This window comes from Myotis davidii, unplaced genomic scaffold (assembly GCF_000327345.1).
Source record: "Myotis davidii unplaced genomic scaffold, ASM32734v1 scaffold259, whole genome shotgun sequence".
Lineage (NCBI taxonomy): Eukaryota > Metazoa > Chordata > Mammalia > Chiroptera > Vespertilionidae > Myotis > Myotis davidii.
In genome coordinates this window covers 1892147-1914913 of record NW_006292687.1, presented here as the reverse complement: position 1 = coordinate 1914913, position 22767 = coordinate 1892147, and the positions used below count along the sequence as shown (strand labels likewise).

The 22767-nt window shown below is 36.8% G+C and overlaps 1 protein-coding gene across 1 annotated transcript in view; it reads right to left on the bottom strand.

Moving 5' to 3' along the window:
- The window catches only part of RIT2 (Ras-like without CAAX 2), a 254256-nt gene that overhangs the window by 159633 nt on the left and 71856 nt on the right, over positions 1–22767 (bottom strand). The window contains exon 3 of the mRNA XM_006766108.2: positions 4145–4218. Within this exon, the coding sequence (XP_006766171.1) occupies positions 4145–4218 (74 nt within the window). The remainder of the gene's footprint in view (positions 1–4144; positions 4219–22767) is intronic.

Genomic DNA, 22767 nt, shown 5'->3' with positions numbered 1-22767 from the left:
CAGGTGGTCATCCCCCGAGGGGTCCCAGACTGCGAGAGGGCACAGGCCGGGCTGAGCGACCCCCCACCCCCGAGTGCACAAATTTTTGTGCACCGGGCCTCTAGTATTACTATATTCCTAAAGGAAGGAAAAAGAGAAATCAAAAAAAAATGTTTGTAATGCTTTTGGTTATATCATCAAAAGGTCCTATTCCTATAATGTAAGATGATAGGCATTTTACCCATTTGTTTTTTCTTTTAACGGACTCATAATTTGAAGTGATGTGTATACATACATCTTCTCAGTGAAATTAAAGCTCTATTGGAAGAAGCCATCCTGCATTATTCTTTTCTGATTATCATTTGCCAGAGCAAAAACAGTTGGTTTTTCTTTAACTTAATTGAAAGCTGCCTTTATACAGAAGTGACATTTTCTCCTAACAAACTAGGTAAACCTTGCCTCCACTGCTAAAGTGCAAATTTCTTAAAGGCAGGGAACATTTTTCAGATTTGTTTGAACCTACCATAGTGACTAGCATTGTTGAGAGAGCATAATGACTGTCCAAACATAATAGTTCCTGTTGAATCAATGAAATAGCTTTGAGAATGATAGAAAGATAGAGCACAAAGTGTTTTAAATAACATTTAATCTAAACTCTTTATTTTTTAAAAATGGAAAGAAATTGAATTACAGAGACAGTAAGTATTTTGTTTAATTCTACACCTCACTTATGTCAGATATAGGAAAAATACAGGTCATATGCCCAAATGTTTCATTCACGTTTATTGAGTACGTATCCTTAACTGGGCCTCTTCTTCATGATATAGCTGTATAAAAGTTAAAGAAAGTGGTATGTATTGTCCCTATTGATCTTAATAATTTTATCATTAACATAGATGCCAAAGAGATGCAATATTGCTATATATTTATATCATCTAAATCTTTTCCTAATGGGCCAATATTCTGATGGTGTAACTCAAGGAAAATCTGCAAAGAAATACCCTTTACATTTAGAATTAGGGAAGATAAATATTTTGTGTAAAACATTGTAAAAGATGTAAAGAATGAAAAAAGATGGTTATAAATAAAGTCTGGTACTGATGGCATTTTTTTCCCTTCAGATTCTTCCTTGATTTTACCATCTTGAGTTTTTAAGCCATTGTTCTTGCCTGTTTTCTGCACTGGTGGTTTTCAACTAAGACACTTTTAATAAAAATATCATTGACATTGTCAAAAAAGTAATACACAAGTAACAAGCATTACTAGTCATGAACAGTCCAGTACTATTTACACGGATGGCTTGGAGTGGTAATGGAGCCACATCACTGTAGGCTTTCGGGAATGACTCATGAGCATAGATAGCACCTGAATCCCTCCAGTGTTAGCATTTAGAAGCCATGTGATCTTGGGTAAGCCACTTGCCTCATGGCTTAAAGATACTGAGTTCCAGTATCTTTATTTATAAACAAAAGAAGCCATGTGATCTTGGGTAAGCCACTTGCCTCTTCTGAGTTCCAGTATCTTTATTTGTAAACAAAGGAACTAAAATATTTCATCTCTAAACCCCATCTATATTAAATATTCACAATGATAGTCATTTACATGGATATTAAGTTGGATATTAAGTAGAAACAGTTATGAACTGACTTCAGAGTTTCTACTAAGGACCATTCTTCATAAAAGTCCTGCTTGCACAGTGGCCCAGTAGTAATTATAGGATGAAAAGCTCTGCATTGTCCACCACAAAAATGTAACACTGAGGAAAATGCTTCGAATGATGAGGTCATTGAATGGAATTCTGTTTTTCATATCTTTGTATAAAAGTATACTTTAGAGAGTCTTGGTAGTCATTTTACTTAGTATATTTATGCAATGAGTACATCAAATTTATATACTTTTTAAATTTGGCAGTTTTAGTTTTGAAATTGCCAAGTTTCAGTTAAAAATATAAATGATAAATATAAATCCTAATGTTTTACATATCACACTGGTGAGTAATTAGATGCTTAAAACATGGTTGGATAAGGAACACTCACTGTTTATAAGAGAAAGTTAGAGGTGATATGATTAAAGGCACAGCATACAAATTTGATGTCTCTTTCTTCAGTTTTGAGTTGATTCTTTCTTAAACATGTGAAAAAATAAAAGTGTAACTCTTCAAGATCGGGGACTACAGTGATTTAATTTTCTGTATCACTATTGAGCAGTGTTTCATCCAGTGTTGTAACCCTATGGATGACCAATTAATCATATTGAAAATGTGAGATGCATACATACACACTGATATGTAGACATTGAATCTCACATAGTTGCATTTCACATGCATTGAATTAGTAAGTACATTGTGATTGTCCTTTGTATCTCTTTAGATTTTTATACAATTGATAGTCTAGTTAATTTTTCCATGAGCCAATAGAAATGTTCCTATTCTAAATCTCTCTAAGGCTTCAAGAGATTACATCCCCCAGTAGTCCATTATCCAAATGTATTTTTCATATATGCATTTCAAATAGTCTGGATATATTTCATAAATATAGAAAGAGATCACCTATTTCCAATGACTTACACAGTATCAATATTCCAATTAATGCAGTTATATTTTAGTTACATCAAACAGATGAAATAATAAAATATTTTTAAATATAAGTTAAGTACAAAGGAAAATATTACAGTGAAGATCTCTGTACCTATGACCTAGGTTTTGTTTAATCAGAACTTGAGGAAACATAAATCATTACATGTATAGTTGAAGTCTACTTTGTACCTCTTCCCTTTCCTGATTCTTCCCTTTCTCCTCAAGAGGTAACCACTAGCTTAAACATATTACAAAAATTTATTACACTCTAAGTCAAAGTAAAATTCTACATATATCATATAATCAACCTTCTACAGACCATATTCCTTGCTTAGATTAGAAATAAATAAAAAAGTAAAACCACATATGTGTGTGAAAATAATGCCTACCCTCATATTGATTGCAGAATTCTGTATAAATTAAATGGGTTTTCAAATCTTCTACAACTATATTATTTTTTTCTAGCATTACTGACAGAGGAGCTTAAAATTTCCCACTATGCATGACTTTGGAGTTATATATTATTCTATATAGCTCACTCCATTTGTCTTATATTACAGACTAGATGTTTTTAAATAGTTTGATGATTTTTATTACAAATCAACACTTTTACATCTTAATAATGCTTTTTTCAATAAAATTTATTTTGTCTGATATTAATAGAGGTATATCTCCTTTAGGTTTGGTTATTTTTGCCTACTTTTAAAAATAATCTTTTTTTCATTTGCCACTTTTATGTACCCTTTATGTCTCTTATAAACCAAATAAGTACAAGAGGTTAGTATTGTTATTTTATTCAAAATGATGCTACCAATTTACTTGTCTAAAGGTATTTATTTAGACATTTCCATTTATTTTGGTTCCTGATATATTTATATTTATTTATTGTACTATGCTTTTTGGTTTCTTTTCTTTCTTTTCAACCTTATATTATATGCATAACTTTAGAATTTATTCTTCCCCTTTCCATCTGCTAGTTTTTAGGTTATATTTTTCATACTTCATTTTTGGAGCAGTTTATAACAAAGTATAGAGCTATTTTTTCTGTCTGTCATTTAATAGATATATTAATTATTTTAAAATTATGAAGTTAAAAAAATGTCTATTCTCCTCCAAAATACTGCAAGGCTTTGAAATACTTTTATATTTTTCATACTTCATTTTTGGAGCAGTTTATAACAAAGTATAGAGCTATTTTTTCTGTCTGTCATTTAATAGATATATTAATTATTTTAAAATTATGAAGCTAAAAAAAATGTCTATTCTCCTCCAAAATACTGCAAGGCTTTGAAATACTTTAATTCTGATTCCTTTCTCACATTTCATTTATAACTGCTGTGCAGTATTTTAGTTCTATCTTTATTTTTATATCATACCAGTTATTGTCTCTTCCTTTTCCTCATAGTTCTCTTTCTCCTTGCTCCTATCTATAGATTTTTAAAATAATGTGTCAGATTATGCTAACTCTTGATTATGTTACTTGTTCCATTGAAGTGTCTGCCTAGCTTTGGTTGCATGAGTGGTAAATGCATTTGAGCTTAAAGCTTAAACTGGCCTCAGAGATTGGAGAGATCTAAGAAGATTACCTACCTGACCAGCAGTGTCCAAGATGTCCAAATAAGCTGGCTCATTGTCAATCCTAACCTGGGTCTTATAAGCATCTTCTGAAAACAAAACAAAACACAAGACTAAGTTTGTATTGAAATATAGTTAACAGAAAAGACATATTTAGTTTTTAGACTTAAGAAGAAAAAAAAACTTTCTAAATAGGTTACTAATCTCCTGACGAACACTTGAGCTGGTTCCAAATCTTGGCTATTGTAAATAATGCAATAATGAACATAGGGGTGTGTATATTCTTTTGAATTAATGTTTCAGGTTTCTTCAGATAAATTACCAGAAGTAGAATTGTGGGTCATAAGACAGTTCCATTTTTAATTTTTTGAGAAAACTCCATACTGCTTTAAAAGCTCTGATAAAAGCTGTGATTTACAGAATGGTATACTATTCGGCCATGAAAAAGGAAACCTTACCCTTTGTGACAGCATGGATGGACCTGGAGAGCATTATGCTAAGTGAAATAAACCAGTCAGAGAAAGACAAGTGCCATACATTTCACTCATATGTGGAATTTAATGAACAAAATGAACTAACAAGCAAAATAAAGACAGATTTATAAATAGTAAGCAGGCTGATGGCTGTAGAGGGTAGTTGGGAGGGGTGGTGCAAGGACTGAGCCAAAAAGAAAAAAAGATAAAAAATTCATGGACATGAACAACAGTGTGGTGAGTGCTGAGGAGGAGGGAGTGGAGGGAGGTGGAGGAGAGTATAAGGGGGATACATGGTGATTGACTTGGGATGGTGAACATACAATGCAGTGTACAGATGATGTGTTGTAAAATTGTGCATACATACACAATTTTTAACCAGTGTCACTCCAATAAATTCAATTTAAAAAGAAAAAAAATGGATTACTAAGTAAAAGATTCAGATATTCCAGTCAAGTAGAGTACATAGAGTGAGAGGGATACATCCCATAAAATATAAGAAAGGGGCATGGGCACTTGAGCTGGTTCCAAATCTTGGCTATTGTAAATAATACAACAATGAACATAGGGGTATGTATATTCTTTTGAATTAATGTTTCAGATTTCTTCAGATAAATTACCAGAAGAGGAATTGTGGATCATAAGACAGTTCCATTTTTAATTTTTTGAGGAAACTCCATACTGCTTTAAAATTCTGATAAAAGCTGTGATTTACAGAATGGAATACTATTCAGCCATGAAAAAGGAAACCTTACCCTTTGTGACAGCATGGATGGACCTGGCGAGCATTATGCTAAGTGAAATAAACCAGTCAGAGAAAGACAAGAAAGGGGATTTCTGCTTAAAGTAAAATAAAGTATATTTCTCCTTTGTCAGGAAAATCTCATGATCGGAGGTAACCTGGTGATGTTCCCTAGAGAACCAGTTAATGGAATAAATGCATGCACCACAAGTCTGTATGCTGACATTAAGCCCAGTGTGAAAGTCTACAAGCTTTTCCCAAAGATCAGGAACAAAACTGCTTTAACCATTGTTATTTAACATAGTACTAGAAGTTTTAGCTAGACCATTATGGCAAGAAAAATAAATTAAATGCATCCATTTTCTGTTAGCAGATAACATGATCTTACATGTAGAAATCTCATGGTTTCTAAAGAATTCAGGGGCTGGTAATAGGGGTGAGTGGGAAGTTATTGTTTAAGGAGTACAAGATTTCTGTTTGGCAAGATGAAAAATTCTGGAAATGGATAATGGTGATGATTGCAGAGTATTGTGAATGTGCTTAATGCCCCAATTTTTAAAATTATAAGATTTCTCTCTCTCTCTCTCTCTTTCTCTCTCTCTCTCTCTCTCTCTCTACAAACCAAGTATCTATCAACAGATGAATAGATAGGCAAACTGGTATACACACACACACACACACACACACACACACACACACACACAAAATAGAACTTCTAAAAAAATTTAGCAAAGTTTCAGGCTACAAAGTCAACACACAAAAATCAATTGTATATCTAAACAATAGGAATGAACATAAAATAAAATCAAGAAAATGATTCCATTTACAATGACTGAGGTGAGGACTTGTACATGAAAGCTACAAAAAATCAATGTATTTGCTTCTGTACTTTGCCATACCTGTGTATCATTTCAATGAAAACAGTGAATATCTGGGTCTGAAGCTCTGGGGTGAGAGCTGAGAATCTTACTTTATTAATCCATTTATTTCCTCATCCATGCCAATCCCATCCTATATATTCCAGCCTGTTCAAATATCTACAGTGAGTATATCATCATTTGTGAAACATGGTTGAAACTTCTCAGTCTTGAACTCACAAACTCATAGAGTCAGCCTACAATTTCTGTATTATTTTATTCACCAATTATAGTATAAGTAAATAGCAAACTGAATCACCACAGAAATATTTAGAACAGCATTGAATTTTGACACAATTCAATAATTATTTATACTATTGATTTTGAAATGCAAATACATAAATTATTATTTTCACAACCTTTTGATTTAGCAAGTAGTGAGACACAAATAAATACACACACACACACACACACAGTATCATGGTCTCCACTCTCAAGGAACTTAGCCTATCTAATAAAGAGGGGGTATGATAATTGACCCTCACACTGTCACAAAGATGGTGGGGCCCACAGCCAGTAAGTAGGGAATATGCTAATTGACTGCTCTGCCCTCAAAGATGGCAGTGCCCACGGCCAATAAGGAGGGAATATGCTAATTAACTGCCTCACTCTCCAAGATGGCAGTGCCCACAACCACAAGATGGCCAGCAAGGGAGGGCAGTTGTGGACGATCAGGCCAGCAGGGGAGGGCAGTAAGGGGTGACCAGGCCAGCAGGGATTAGGGGTGACTGGGCCAACAGGGGAGGGCAGTTGGGGGTGATTGGGCCAGCAGGGGAGCAGTTAGGGGCCGATCAAGCTGGCAGGGGAGTGGTTAGGGCAGCCGTGGACAAACTACGGCCCCGGGGCCGGAACTCTGGCTGGCAGGCAGAAGCAGTTAGGGGCCATCAGGCAGGCAGGCAGGCAAGCGGTTGGGAGCCAGCAGACCTGGATTGTGAGAGGGATGTCCGATTGCTGGTTTAGGTCCGATCCCTGGGATCGGGCCTAAACCAGCAGTCGGACATCCCCTGAGGAGTCCCAGATTGTAGAGGGTGCAGGCTGGGCTGAGGGACACCCCGCACCCCAGTGCACGAATTTTGTGCACTAGGCCTCTAGTAGAATCATAATGGAAGATACACATATATGCAGTGGGATGTGAAGATCTAAAAATGTACAGGACATATAGCTTACCTTCAAGGACATTTATTCCTTACAATTGTGCTCTAAGAAGCTGAAATTGTGGGAAATACAACTTGCAAGGAGGTAAATCTAGTGTGTTTTTAGTCACTCTCAGCCATCCTAAAACCATTCAGTGTACAGGCAACCGCACAGTCTATTTTTTATTACACTGCCCTTTATATTCTCACTGATCTTCCTCTTACAAAAGAGAAATCTTGTGGAATTGCTTGCAATATTTTTTGGAGATGCATAGGGTTGTTTTTCAATTTCATAGGGAAATATGAGTAGTTACTTTGGAAAGGGCTCTGTGACCCGAGGATCGCATGTAAGTCTTTCAGATTTCAGATTTGCTCATTTCAACTCAAAGGCCCCCAAAAAGAGCCTGCTGAGGCCAGGATCATGCTGAGTAATCCATATGAGAACTTCACTGTGTGATTATCTGAGACCTAGATAAACCCAGCACATGAAAACATGTCAAATAAAAGCTTCTCCTGGGATTAGAAAAACCCTTCAAAGAGACTCGATGTGAATTGGCTAGAAATTAAGCCAGGCCCTATATCCAAGATTTCTTTCTCTCTTTTAAAATGTATCCATCAGAGTACACATCCTGGTGTTGTGAATCTAGGTCACCTGCCTGGCCTCCACAGAAACTAATCCCTTTCATTTCCTCCCAATAAACAATCTTCCTTTCTGTTTCCATCCATCCACTCCCTTTGTGACCTCCCATGCAGAAATGCAGTGACAGAAATACTCCTCTTGAATGCATATAAACACCTCCCTGAAATTCAATCATCTGCTTATAGACACAACCCTGAAGTGAGCTCATTTATCTTCCCAAGCAAGAGGCCAACTGTACACAAAGCTTTATCAGGCAGAAATGGCAGCAACTGCCTACTATATTGTTTGCACAGAAAAGCCCAATGGGCCCACTTTCTTGGAGGCATCTAGCACTGCAAAATTCATTTTTACAAGAATGTTTGATTTGAGACTATTCCTTCGCTTGGCGTATGTCTTCACTCTCCCTCTCCGGCAGTATTTTACCAGAAGTAATAATCAAAGACCTGTATTCAAGCCTCAAAATCATCTCTAAATATTGAAATTATGATTGGCCAGACACTTGATCTTTTTTGCAAGATGGAGATAAGAGTACATGCTAGTCAATGCATGGGAGCTTTAGAAGGATCAACAAAAGTTGCACATTTCATGGTGCTTAAAATTAAAAAAAAAACCCCACACAATTCAAACTCTAGGCATGTTATGTTGTAATTTAAAAAATGTATATTGCTTCAAATTAACCATGAAATTATATTGAATCTAAATTACTTCTGCTATTTATATTTACCCATGTGGGAATGCTTTCTTCCCAAGTAAATCATAGAGGATTTGGCAGGATGTTTTCAATAATTATAAAAAATATGGAATTTTAATTTAATTAAAAAAACTTAAGGTGTTCTGGAAAATTTATTTAAATAATTTATTTAACTCCTTTGTAGAACAAGCATATGCATTTAAAAAACTTTAAAATAATTTAGTTGTAAATATGAAATTAGGATAACTTAAAACCACAACATGTATCTGAGAGAAAATATTAGATAATCATTGAACTTTCACTGGATGATGTTTTAAAAATCATAAAGATAATTTAATACTTCTTGGATGCCTTACCAGAATATCTAAAATGTGTGACAATTAATATTACAGTGAAGATATATATATATATATATGCTAATATATATCTCTAAGATATTAGTCATTTACTTTTTTAAAGGACAATAAAATATAAAGGCTTGAATAATATATAAGAACATTGTCAAAGAATTTCTTAAATGAATTATCTTAAGTGTGTGTGTGTGTGTGTGTGTTGTGTAAGCATTTTGGAACATACTGTACTGGACACTTTCACTGGAACAAAAAGTTAAATCATGGCTGAATCAGCACTGATACAAATCCAATATATCAGTATATTTATCAATAATGATGTCAATAGGTATTTGAGTGTGTAATCTATGCTTCACACTCTGATAGGCACAGAATCTAACACTGGTTACTTATACAAAACCTAAAATGAGCATTAAATACTAAAATTACCTCCTCTGAGGTTAGATACAAGATAAGAATAAATACTCATTATAAATACTTTTATTCACATTATACTGGTGGTTCTAACCTGTTCAGTTAGGCGAGAATATGCCTGATGTGAATAAACTTAATACAGAGAAAATGTTATTCATAGAAAATATCTTTTGGGTATGTATAAATGTCAAAGATTCCAGACATAAATTAGCAAATTGAATAAATGAATATATTAAGTTTTTCTGGGAACAAAATCAACAGAACAAAAACAATTTTTCTATCTATAAGCAACAAAAAAGATAAGAAATGAAGATATTTAATGGTATTCATTATCATAACAAAATCAAATTTCAAAGAATGAATCTTTTAAAAATTTTGCAAGACTTCTACTTAAGAAGCTGTAAGACTTTATGAGAAACATTAAAAATGATATAAATAAGTGGAAGTGTTTGCCATGTTTATGGATTAGAAGATTCAATATTTTAATTTTCCCCTAATTGACAATAAATATATTCCAAACAGATTTGGGGGAACAGTGGCGATCCACCAACTAATTCTAAATTAATATGGAAATGAGAAGAGTCCAAAATAGTTGAGACAAACTCAAAATAGAACAATAAGCTCTTCTATGTATCAAGGCTTACACTTAATTTGCAGCTATTAATACAATGTGATATTGACACAAGGATAGAAAAATAAATTGACAGAACAGGGAACCCATACATTAAAGAACGCTTTTTTAGATGGCAGAATTGACATTCAGGGCAGTAGGAAAAAGGAAGTATTTTCAAGAAAGAGGTCTGTCAATCAGATATAAACATTAAAAATAATGGAACTTGACTACTACCTCACAGGATATAGTAAAATAAATGCTAGCCAGGTTATAAATATAAACATGCAAAGTAAAACAATAATGCTTCTAGAAGGCACTGTAGAAGAATACCTTCATTGTCTGGAGTGGTACGACTTCTTAAATACTAATCATGTATAATAAAATCCTAATATGAAAATCGTGTGGTCCTTTGACCAGGAATTCAACCACTCGCCATGATGCGCACTGACCACCAGGGGGCAGCGAGGAACATGGCAGGCATCAGCAACAGGGCGCTGGCAGTGGGCAGCAGTGGAGGCCTGCTGCCCTGATGGCCCCCAAGGAGAGAGCGAGCGAACTTTGGGGGATGGTGGAGCAGGTGAGCGGGCGGTGCCAGGCCAAGGCAGGTGTGAGTGGGGGCTAGATCACCCCGCCAAATACCCTCTCCGATGGCGACCAGCGGTGGCGGTGGTGCACTGAGGAGCCAGGAGGAAGCACAGCCCCAATCGATCGCCCCTCAGGCAGGATGGTGGAGCAGATCAGGAGGCCATTCCAATGAAAAGTGAGCAAGAGATTGGTATGTTGTTTTCTTTTAAGTTATAACTTTATTACTGTCATTTACTGAGCACTGACACTGTACTGGCATGGTCAAAATATATGCATTTTTTTAACGTTCCATTACGTCATTTACTAGTAATTCTCATAATAATCCTATGAAGGAACTATCCCCACCTCCATTTACAGAGGAGGAATTGAAGCTTGGAGAGGTTATATAATTTTCTCAATTTCACACAACTTATAAAAAAACATGCTATTTTCACTTACTTTTTGATATTTATAAAATATTTGGTTTCTAATATGTTCCTAAAAAATAACATTAAGTACTAGTGATATGAAATTCAATAAGATGTGGCCCTTTTCCATGAATGAGACCACAAAGGAGGAATAACAAAGTGCACTTGGATTTGGAGGCTGGTGAATAGATAAAGATTTCATAGAAGTCTTTCAAAAAACTTAGCATATTATTCATGCAGTGTATAGTTTCTGCTATGAAATTTAGAAAACTACAGCACACTACAAATGGATGAAGCTTAGAAATAAAATGTTGAGTGAAAGAAGCTAGACCTAAAATAATATACATTGTAGGTTTCCATTCATATAGAATTAAAAGATAAATATCCAGACTAAGCAATATTTATTGGAAGATACTTTCTTAACCAGGACAGAGATTACTTAGATATTTCCTTGTGATAAATCATTGTTTGGTATACTTTTCTATATACGTAATACACTTTTCCTACTTAAAAACATTTTAAAAGAGGAATGTTCTCAGTTACTCAATTATAAAAAAAAAAAAGAAGGGGGGTGGAAACTACCCAGTTCCAGTTCTCTAATTGTTCATATTTTATGGTGACACAATATTTGCATGAAATTAACCCATAACGTAACAATTTTTTCAATGATTTCCATTTTGTCTTCTAGCCTGTATCAATTATCTCACATCATGACAACTTCGAGATACTTAGTTCATATTAAGTGAATTCCGACAATGTTGAGAATATGGTTTATAGGAATGGAAAACAGAATGATACCAAAGGACCCTCTTGTCCAAAATATCTTGGTCTGGCAGGGTGCCCCAAATTCCACCCCTTCTGTTTTATTCTCTCTAGTGAAGATAAGCCATTCTGTTTCCAGGCACTCCCTATTAAAATGCAATAAAACTACAGGAGAGGTAAAATATTAAGCTATTATCAAGCACAAACACCTTACTCTCAGATTACTTTTGCACAAAATTAGCTGTCATGAGAGAAACAGGAAGCAGAGCCCGAGGGGATGATCAGCAGAGAAGATAAAAGAATGGAAGGGGAAGGGAAAACACTGCTAACTGCTATGGGCACAGAGATGGGGAGGACCAGGTGAACAGAGGAGCTGCAGGAGGCAGGAGGGCACCTGGGGACCAGAATGGACCCTGGGTTTCGGCAGCAGCCTGCTGAAGAGCAATGCGTGCACAGGAGGAAATGCTTCCTGCTGCTTCCTTCTCAAACCTGATAACATGAAGTTGTTGTGTGTCCCAGCCTTGCTGAGCATGGCATTGTAACAACTGAACCCTATGTATGTACTAAAGATAAATCGGACACAGAGAATAATGACATCTAGAATTCTAGGCTTGCCTTTTTTTTGAAGATGGATAATCCTCAATTCGTCAGTCTCTCTAGAAATCAGGTTGCAGAAATGAAATTTCCTCTATGGATGAAGAAAAAAAGGCGTGTATGCTTAGGGTGATGGGCTAGAGTAGTGCTTCACAATTTTTCCTGAACATACAAATCTCCTGGGGACCTTGTTAAGGGCACTGTTTCAGTAAGTCTGGGGCTGGGATTCTGTATTTCTAAGAAGTTACCAGGTCCTACCATGCTCCCTGTAGTAGCAGTACTGTGTAATGGTCATGTGATAGAGGTCACATAGGCAATTTACGTGTTCTGGTAGCCATATTAAAGCAGTAAAAAAAATGGAAAAAATAATTTTAACACGTTATTCAACTAAATTTTTCTAAAATAACGTTTGAATGTGTGAGCAGCATACAAAAATATTAATGTGATATCTTACATTCTTTTTCTTATATGAAATTGTGGAAGCCTCTGTGCTTTTTGTGCTTACAATACATCTTCATTTGGGCAAGTCACACGGCAAGTGCATCACAGCCTCATGTGGTTCAGGGTTACTGTCCTGGCCAAGACAGAGCTAGACAGAGGATTGATTATTGCAACCATTGAGTCCATAGCCTCAAAATACAAAAGGAGTATTTTTTTTTCACAGCCATCCACAGCCTTCTTTTTTTTAATCCTCACCCAAGGATATTTTTACACTGATTTTTAGAGAGAGTGGAACAATGGGGAGAGACAGAGAAAGAGAAACATCGATGAGATACATCAATTGGCTGTCTCCCACATGAGCCCTGACCAGGGGTAGGATCAAGCCTACAACTGAGCTATGTGCCCTTGACAGAAATTGAATCCAGGACCCTTTGTCTGCAGGCCAATGCTCTATCCACTAAACCAAACTATCTAGGGCAATCCTTCTTGATTGGAGCAGACCGGAAATGAATTTAAAATACAAATGAATGACATACCTAATTATATTGTAAATTATAATTTACAAGGGAAACAGAACCAGTATTTCATAAAATATTAATTATGCATTTAAATTGCATCTTGATATGTAAGATTGATTGACGGATTGATTGAGTGTAAGAAATTGACTTACATAACTATGGACACTAGAGACCCAGGATAGCTGATGGTATAATTTACAGTCCAAGTGCAGAAGAGGAACCTTGTACCAGCCTAATCAATCAGGCATGCAAAGTTCCCTCTCACTCAGACTTTTTATTCTACTCAGGTTCTAAAGTCATTGAATGAGGACTACCCACATTAGGAAGGGAAATCTGCTTCACTTGGTCTACTATCAAATGTTAATCTCATCCAGAAACACCCTCACAGACAACCCAGAATAATGTTTGACCAAATGCCTGGGCTTCCCATGGCCCAATTAAGTTGACACATAAAATTAACCATCACACTTCCCTATGGAGTCTTCCTCTACCAGCCCAGAGAGAAACTTTATCCCCCCCTGTACTTCTGCACAGAGCTCTATTAAAGCATGTTAACCATTTTCTCCTCCTCCTCCTCCTCCTCCTTCTTCATCTTCTTCTTCTAATTATAATAATAATAATAATTATTATTATTTGGTCTCAGCTATTTGAAAGTATAGAACCTTATTCATTGTGTGTGCATTGTCTAGCATTCTGACAGGTATATAATAGGTGGTCAATAAATTCAGTTTACCTTTTCTGACTGTCTGGTACTCTGCTCAATTCTTTCAGCTTATTTGTCACATAAGACATTACATATATTTCCAACTAGAGGCCCGATGCACGAAGTCTGTGCAAGGGTAGGCCTTCCTTCTCCTGGCTGCTAGCACCGGCTTCCCTCACAGCCCCAGCTTTGTCCAGAAGGTGGTCTGGAAGGATGTCCAGTCTAATTAGCATATTGTGCTTTTATTATTATAGATATGCCCAATTTAAATATGAATTTAATAAGAGTGAGAGGTGGTTGGAAGACTACACTAGGTCTGTTAGATACCAAACACTGTTCTTTTTTTTTTGCTATGCTGGTTGTTTTTCAAAGACTAATCAAATGAGTAAAGAGGATTACTTTGAAGTTTAGATGCTGCTTTTTAATTGAACTGAATGAATACTTAACTCCAAAATCTGGGCCACACTTATATTAATACTTACATATAAATAATACAGAGCAGAATCTTTCATGAAACCACATTTAGTATGAGAGGAAAGGCAGTTAGTGGACAGCAGCATCTTTTAAGCCCTACATTCCCATGATTGACATAGAAGCAGCCAGTCCCTTTTCCAGCCTTCTTTGCTACAAGGTTACAGGCCTTCGACCTAAGACTTGCCTAGCAGATATATTCAATGAAATCCTTGATTCAAAGTAAACACATGCGGATCCCGGTGCCATGGAACTGGAATGTATGGGAGAATAGTAAAGCATGGCAAACTTCATTCCCAGTGGCAGTAATGGCAGCAATTGCTTCATCAGTGCAACTAGTTTAATTTTGACCTGGTTCAGTGTGGTATCCTCAGAATTCACTTCTCTCTATCCACTGGAGGTTAGGTGAATGATGGATGCCCGAGTTCTTTCCATTTGGGGGCACCTTCAAATCCTCCTGGAGAAGTGATGGCCACATCATTTTAAAGAGAACTTGAACTTGGCCACCTACCAGCCTGGCTCTTTTAATGAGAAAAATTTCCTCAGACCTAGCTAGCACTGATCCCTCCTCCTTCTTACCGGCTTTTACACCATGTAAGGCTTAGTTTTCTCCTTTCTTGTCCACAGCAGCAGTTCTCATTTATAGTCTATGTGCCACTTTCAAACACCTGGTCCCCATTTACCTTTCCACCACGCAATGGGAACAGCCTGGTGTTTCAGAGCAACTCACTGGAGCAGAAGACAAGGGCACACAGCTGCCAGTTGATTTTAGAGTGCATAATTTATGCTTCAGTTTTTCTCTCCCTTCTCAGGCATGAAATGCAGAAGATATCTGCCACATCTGGAGGCTGTGTGACTGGCACCTGTCTCCCCCTACTTGGTTAGGTGCTATCAGCAGGTACTTCCAGATGTATGTCTCTTTTTCCTGTCTCTTCTCATCCCTTTCCTCTTCTATTCAATGTTATGATTGAATTTTGGAAAAAAGTGACTATTTGAAAAGCCAAAAAGAAAAAAAAAAAGAACCACACAAAACAAACAAAACTAAAGTTATTACCCTTCTGAGCAATCACTTTGTTCCACACTTTTATGCCAGAGAGAAACAGTTGGTGATGTCAATGTTGTATTCCAGTTACTCATTCAAAAAATATTTTGGCCTTGGTTGTGTATCTCAGTTGTTTGATGCATCATCCCATACACCAAAGGATTGTGGGTTTGATCCCCTGTTGTGCCCATATGGGAGGTAAAAAATCAATGTTTCTCTCTCACATCAATGTTTCTCTCTCTCTCTCTCTCTCTCTCTCTCTCTCTCTCTCTCTCGCTCTCTCTCTCTCTCTCTCTCTCGCTCTCTCTCTCTCTCTCTCTCTCGCTCTCTCTCTCTCTCTCTCTCTCTTTCTCTCTCTCTCTCTCTTCCTCTCTCTTTAAAATCAGTGAAAACATATCCTCAGGTGAGGACTTAAAAAAATCCAACACTAATAAGCATATGTTATATAATGTACAGCACCAGAGGGTCCCGTTTCTTTAAACTCTAATGTTAAAGAAACAGCATGGAGTTGTGAAAATCACAGCTCCTGGTTGTGAGATAAGAGAGAGTGCAAGTAATGTATTTATATACGAGTGTGCATATCCCATAGACTTGCAGCTAGGGAAGTATTGAGACATCCATGAGGCAGGAGAGGCTGTTTCCATTGAAGAAATGGAGTCAAACAGTTCAATTTGGAAAATTAAGGAGGAGTTCCAAAAACAGAGATGGCTCAGATAATTATATAGTGATTTAGGAGTAGAAATTGGATACAGCATGGTACTTAGCTCATGGGGACCTTGGAGATTTTTTTTTTTTATCCAGAGACTTAGGCTTTAATTTCATTTCTCTCAATCTTTAGAGTTGTTAAGATTGGCAAAAGAAGGTGACAAAAAGAGTGTGTAATGCTGATAAATGGGAAAAACATCAGAATTCCTTCACTTCTTACTACTTTTTTAGGATGAGAATTGTATTGAGAATCAAAAGATAAACCTATCATTTGTAAAGAACCAATAAAATCATAAGATATATAATTAGATTTGAAAAAAAAATATGTACTTACTCCAATGGAGTTCAAATCTGATTTCTGATGTCCTTCCAGAAAACATATGAATGGCATTTTGAACTATCACTCTGCAAGCAAATGGGGTTTGATAGGTGTTTGACTTGCAATCTCAGTTAACAAAATGGAGAAGCATGAGGTGGGATCAAATATTGTCAGAGGAATTAGTAAGTGTTTGAAATACTCCATCCAGAATGGTAAACAGTAAATTGTTTCAGTACATAGGAAGTTTTCTAATAGTTTATTATAGACCCTGTTATTTCTCACAATGTGTTTTCCATTCTTATTAATGGTTTTAATGAAGGTATGGAATGATACATATTTATATGGGAAGATTATTAAAAATAGAGAATGATAGTGAATAGATTAAATGACATTGGTATGCAAAAGGTCTTTGACAGGGGATTGTAAAATGGACTGTTTATGACAGGACAACCAACGCTCCCTAGAGATTGATGTCATTTTCTGAGGATGCTATTTTTCTCCCCTCTCTAATGCCTATGGACACTATGAGAACATTTAAATTCAAACTATTGGTTATTATAAAATATCTGAACATATTTCTATTAATAAGGATCCCAGCCCTGGTCAGGTAGCTCGGTTGGTTAAACCAAATACTCCAGGTTGTGGGTTTGATCCCCAGTCAGGGCAAATAGAAGAATTAACCAATGAATGTATAAATAAGTAGAACAACAAATTGATGTTTCTCCCTCTCTCTCTCTTCTTCTCTCTTTAAAATCAATCAATAAATTAAAAAAAATAAGGATACCAATATGAGTCAACAAAGTAAGGTATTCACAAAAACTGTTCAAACCCTTTTGGCTATAGCAGGAAGATGGGCAAAAATTTATATGCAAAAGTCCCAGGCAATAGCCGGGTAATTATATATATAACTAGAGGCCTGGTGCGTGGAATTTGTGCATGGGCGGGGGCGGGGGCCCTCAGCCCAGCCTGCACCCTCAAGGGATGTCTGACTGCCGGTTTAGGCCTAATTCCTCTTGCAATTCAGGACACTGTATGCACCAGTAACCATACTTTTCATACATGTACATAATGGAGGATGCTAGAGAATTAACTCATTACTTTGAGGGCAGGGCAGTCAATTACCATATTCCCTCCTTATTGGCTGTGGGCGCCGCCATCTTTGCGATGGTGTGAGGGTCATTAGCATATTCCCTCTTTATTAGATAGGGTAATTATATATATAACTAGAGGCCTGGTGCATGGAATTTGTGCATGTGGGGAGGCCCTCAACCCAGCCTGCACCCTCAGGGAATGTCTGACTGCCTGTTTAGGCCTGATTCCTCTTGCAATCTAGGACACTGTATACACTAGTAACCATACTTTTCATACAGGTACATACTTTTCATATATCTTGCTGTTGTATGGGCAGCTACATTTTTTGCCCTGATTATAAAAAGTAGTACATAACATGATCCTTCTGAGGCAATAGTACCATTTTCTCCAACTTATGGGTGGAAAACTGAAGCAGAGAGAGAAGTTAAGTAATTAGCTTTGTCACACAGTTATAAGTGTCAGAATCAGGACTGACCTCAAAATGTGCAAGACAGAGATCATGCTGCATCATCCTGTTTTTTCAGTGTTAGAGTAGCCTTGCCAGGTTTTAATTTTTAAATCTAAGAGACTGTTCCCAAAATATAGGGGAAGGTCCCTAGGCCTGGCCGGTGATGAGGGCCTATCTGTGGGGCGACCTGTGGGTGGGCGATTGGGAGGCCCCCCCACTGGCACCACCTTGGCTGGCAGCCTAGAGCTACCTGCTGGCCGGCCCCACTCCCTGATTGTCACCATCCCATCGGTTGCCTCCTTCTCAGAGGCAGCTCCTGCATTGAGCATCTGCCCCCTGGTGGTCAGTGCGCATCACAATGACCAGTCGTTCCACTGGTTGTTCTGCCCTTCAGTTGATTTGCATATTAGGGTTTTATTATATAGGATTATACCTACACTTACCACATATATTTGGGGAGGGTGGAGAAAGTAAGGCTAAACTATAGTGGATTGGATGTAAAATTATAAAGTTTATTGAGGAAAGGATTTTGTTCAAGGTAAATAGATATTACCTGTAGTGGAGAAGCCAGAAAGAGAGCTTTTGGGGGTGTTTAATCTTCTTCCAGGGTTTTGCAAGAATGTTTTCCGCTTAATAATTTATTAAGCTAAACCATATTTTACGTTATCTCAATAAAGAGCAATTCAAAGTAGGGTCCCTAGGCCTGGCCGGTGATCAGGGCCTATATGTGGGGCAACCTGTGGGTTGGTGATTGGGGGCCCCACCTTGGCTGGCAGCCTAGAGCTACCCACTGGCCGGCCCCACTTCCTGATTGCTACCATCGGTTGCCTCCTTCTCAGAGGCAGCTCCTGCATTGAGCATCTGCCCCCTGGTGGTCAGTGCACATCACAGTGACCAGTTGTTCCACTGGTTGTTCTGCCCTTCAGTTGATTTGCATATTAGGGTTTTATTATATAGGATTATACCTACACTTACCACATATATTTGGGGAGGGTGGAGAAAGTAAGGCTAAACTATAGTGGATTGGATGTAAAATTATAAAGTTTATTGAGGAAAGGATTTTGTTCAAGGTAAATAGATATTACCTGTAGTGGAGAAGCCAGAAAGAGAGCTTTTGGGGGTGTTTGCCAATGTTTAATCTTCTTTCAGGGTTTACAAGAATGTTTTCTGCTTAATAATTTATTAAGCTGAACCATATTTTACGTTATCTCAATAAACAGCAATTCAAAGTAAAAAAGTGAAAGTTGGTTATTAGATCATTTATTTATTATGAAATAAACCTTATTTTACCATTCTATATGAAACCTCTGAGCATAGCTAATATTTCTACCAGCTATGAGAAACAAGTTTGGATAGTTTGGGATAAATCTTTCTTTCTAGTTATATCATCTACTCTTTGAAACAAATGGAATTAATGCATTTTTATTAAATAAAACAAGTCACAGCCTGGCCAGCGTAGCTCAGTGGTTGAGCGTCGACCTATGGACCAGGTGGTCACAGTTCGATTCCTGGTCAGGGCACGTGCCCTGGTTGTGGGCTGGATCCTCAGTAGGTGGTGTTAGGAGGCAGCTGATCAATGATTCTTGCTCATCATTGATGTTTATCTCTCTCTTCCTCTCTCTTCCTCTCTGAAATCAATAAAAATATATTTTAAATAAAGTCTAACACATTTCAATTCCCCATGTGTAACTAGTAAAAATTTTGGTTAAAATATTTAACAATTTTTTAAATAATGTAATATTGTTTCTCTTTTCAAAGAATGAAAATAAATGCAAGAAAATGTCAGCTATATTTTTTAATGTGGCTCTAACTGACTATATGAATAGGTCATTTGAGACAAAATGGTTCAAACAGAATTTGCATTTCAGAGTTTTTCTTATGCATTCTCACATAATCTATGCAGGGATGGGAAAAAGCAGATGTCCTAAAATAGTTAAAACGTTTCCACTTTCAGAATAAATGGAGTAGCAAAAGCAAAGTGTCAGAAAACATAAAGCTGGTTATTGATGGAGTTTAGAGAAATTAGGCAGCTGGAATATGCTCAGAACCCTTCCCTAGTTCTTTAAACAGTTCGAATATTTGCATAGTCTTATTAAAGACAATTTCAGAAGTGCTTCTCTGCATCACTGGCTTCCATTTTAACCAGACTAAATTTTATGGAAATGTATGTTTAATTCTAAAGCATGTTCCACCGACCACTGTATTCTAATTAAAGCATGACATTGACACATCTCAGGCCCCTGCCTAATGCAGTATTAAGAATCCACACAATTTCACATGCTGGTATCTCTCCAAACCAGGAAGTCACTTTCACCTTTAATTTGCATGCTGCATTCATTTTCAGATTAGTCACGTGATTAATGAGCATGTTGGAAATTGTCCAGTTTTACCCACTCTGTCATGTTTGCCTTATTCTCACCACCAGACTCGATTAACTCTACCAGCTGTTGTCAAGGGGTTTCACGCAGTATAAAATAGGCTTGTTCATTTGTTTCAGAAAGCAATCATATCCACCACAGTTTAGGAATTGTTTTCCATTTGTGAGTGTCATTAATTGTCAAAAATGTGCATCAGCAAATATTTCCCATTACTACTTCGACCAAACCTTTCAACGAATCAATATTGAATATTTATCATACTCTAAATTTGTACTCCACAGCCTTCATCCCTAGTCTCTGAATAAAACACTGCAGATTTGTAGGGAATTTTTTTTTGAAATTCTCATAATGAGCAATTCCTGTTGATCTTGAATTAAACTTTAGTCTTCCAATAGAAGAGAGTTAATGTAAAAATGACTTTATAATGAGGACATGGAAGAGGTACCTTATTGTGTTCTCACCATCATATTTCATTGTTTTTGCTGCCTCTCATAACTTGATTGAACTTTGCAAATTTTTTATTCCTTGAACATTCAGTCATAATGTGAAAATTAAGTTCTGTTTTTTTTCTGCCTTTCACATCATCTCAATTTAATTGACATTTTTTCCAGCTCATGCATAGTCTAAAAAGAAAACCATTGCATTTCTCTGGAACAATTTGTTAGATTGGAATCATTAATAATAATCACAAACTCTTGAAAATAAAATAAAAGTGTTTCTTTTAAAAATGGTTAGAGTTTCAGTGGAAGTCAAGGCTGTATTTCTATTTCACAAAGGAAGAATACCCATTGGGCAGCTTGGTTCTGTATTTCTTATGGGTACACTAGCAGTTTAATTGAAGAACCTTAGGTTTTTTTAAATTTCAAAATGCACCCACAGGCACACATACCAGAGCTCTAGGCTGTGGTGAAGTTTTATAGGAATTAAATAGAAAAAAAAAATGCATGGATAATTGTGCTATCCTTGAGAAGTTTCCACATGTTCAACTTTACATAATTTGGTGAGAAAGGTGGTAGAACAATCAATTGCTTTTCAAACAATAGGTGTTCCCAATATAATATTCTGGATGCTGGGAACTGAGACAGACAAATCCTAGTTCCGTTCCTGTAATAAACAATGACACAAAATATATGTCCAAGAAAAACAGCAGATATTGATAAGTATTATGTAGAAAATTGTATAAGGGTAGAGTGCCTGATTCTTAAGAGAAGACATTTGAGATGATAATTGAATGATGAAAAGGATTCGGCCAAGGGAATTGGGTGAAAGAGTCTATGGGTGGATGAAACAACTTGTGGGTTATACCAGGGTCAGCATCAAGCTTGGTGTGCTCAAGGCATAGCATAAAGTTGATGTTGACTAGAGAATGATGAACAAGGAATAGAGAGGGGCAGGATGTAGTATGAGATCAGTGAGGCAGGCAAGAGTCGCATAATACAACCAAAGGTGCCAGCCAGTGTCCTTACTCAAGTGCAATACAAACCTAGAGACAGATAAGTCCCTCAGGCTGTGGAATGAAAGAGGGACCAGAGTGGGATAAGAAAAGAATGGAGGGTGGGGGTGGAGATGGGGACATAAATTGCATAATCTTCCCCCAGTTCTTATTTTATTGTATCTCAAACAAATCTAGATTAAGAATTTTTGGTAAAGAAAAATAACATAAATTGAAACCAGGCAATGAGTTTTGTTTTTTTTTAAATATATTTTATTGAGTTTCCACAGAGAGGAAAGGAGAGAGACAGAGAGTCAGAAACATCGATGAGAGAGAAACATCGACCAGCTGCCTCCTGCACACTCCCCACTGGGGATGTGCCCGCAACCAAGGTACATGCCCTTGACCAGAATCGCACCTGGGACCTTTCAGTCCACAGGCTGACGCCCCATCCACCGAGACAAACTGATTTCGGCAGGCAATGAGTTTTTAATCCTGAAAACGAACTATTCTTAGGACTAATTTAAGAACGTTGCATTCAACTCTACTGATGTGAATTTGTTCCTTTTATCTGCTCACTCCTTACTCCACACCCATGAACACCCCCCTTTCCCTCTACTAACCCTAGAGTTCTTGCAGGGCCAGCTCCAATATTATGTATCTAGTGCTTTTTGAGACTTCTCTAACTCAGAGAGGTCATTTTCCTTTCTGAAATTCTAGAAAAAATATTGTAAATGTCATTTCCTTGTACTGCTCAATAGATAGAGG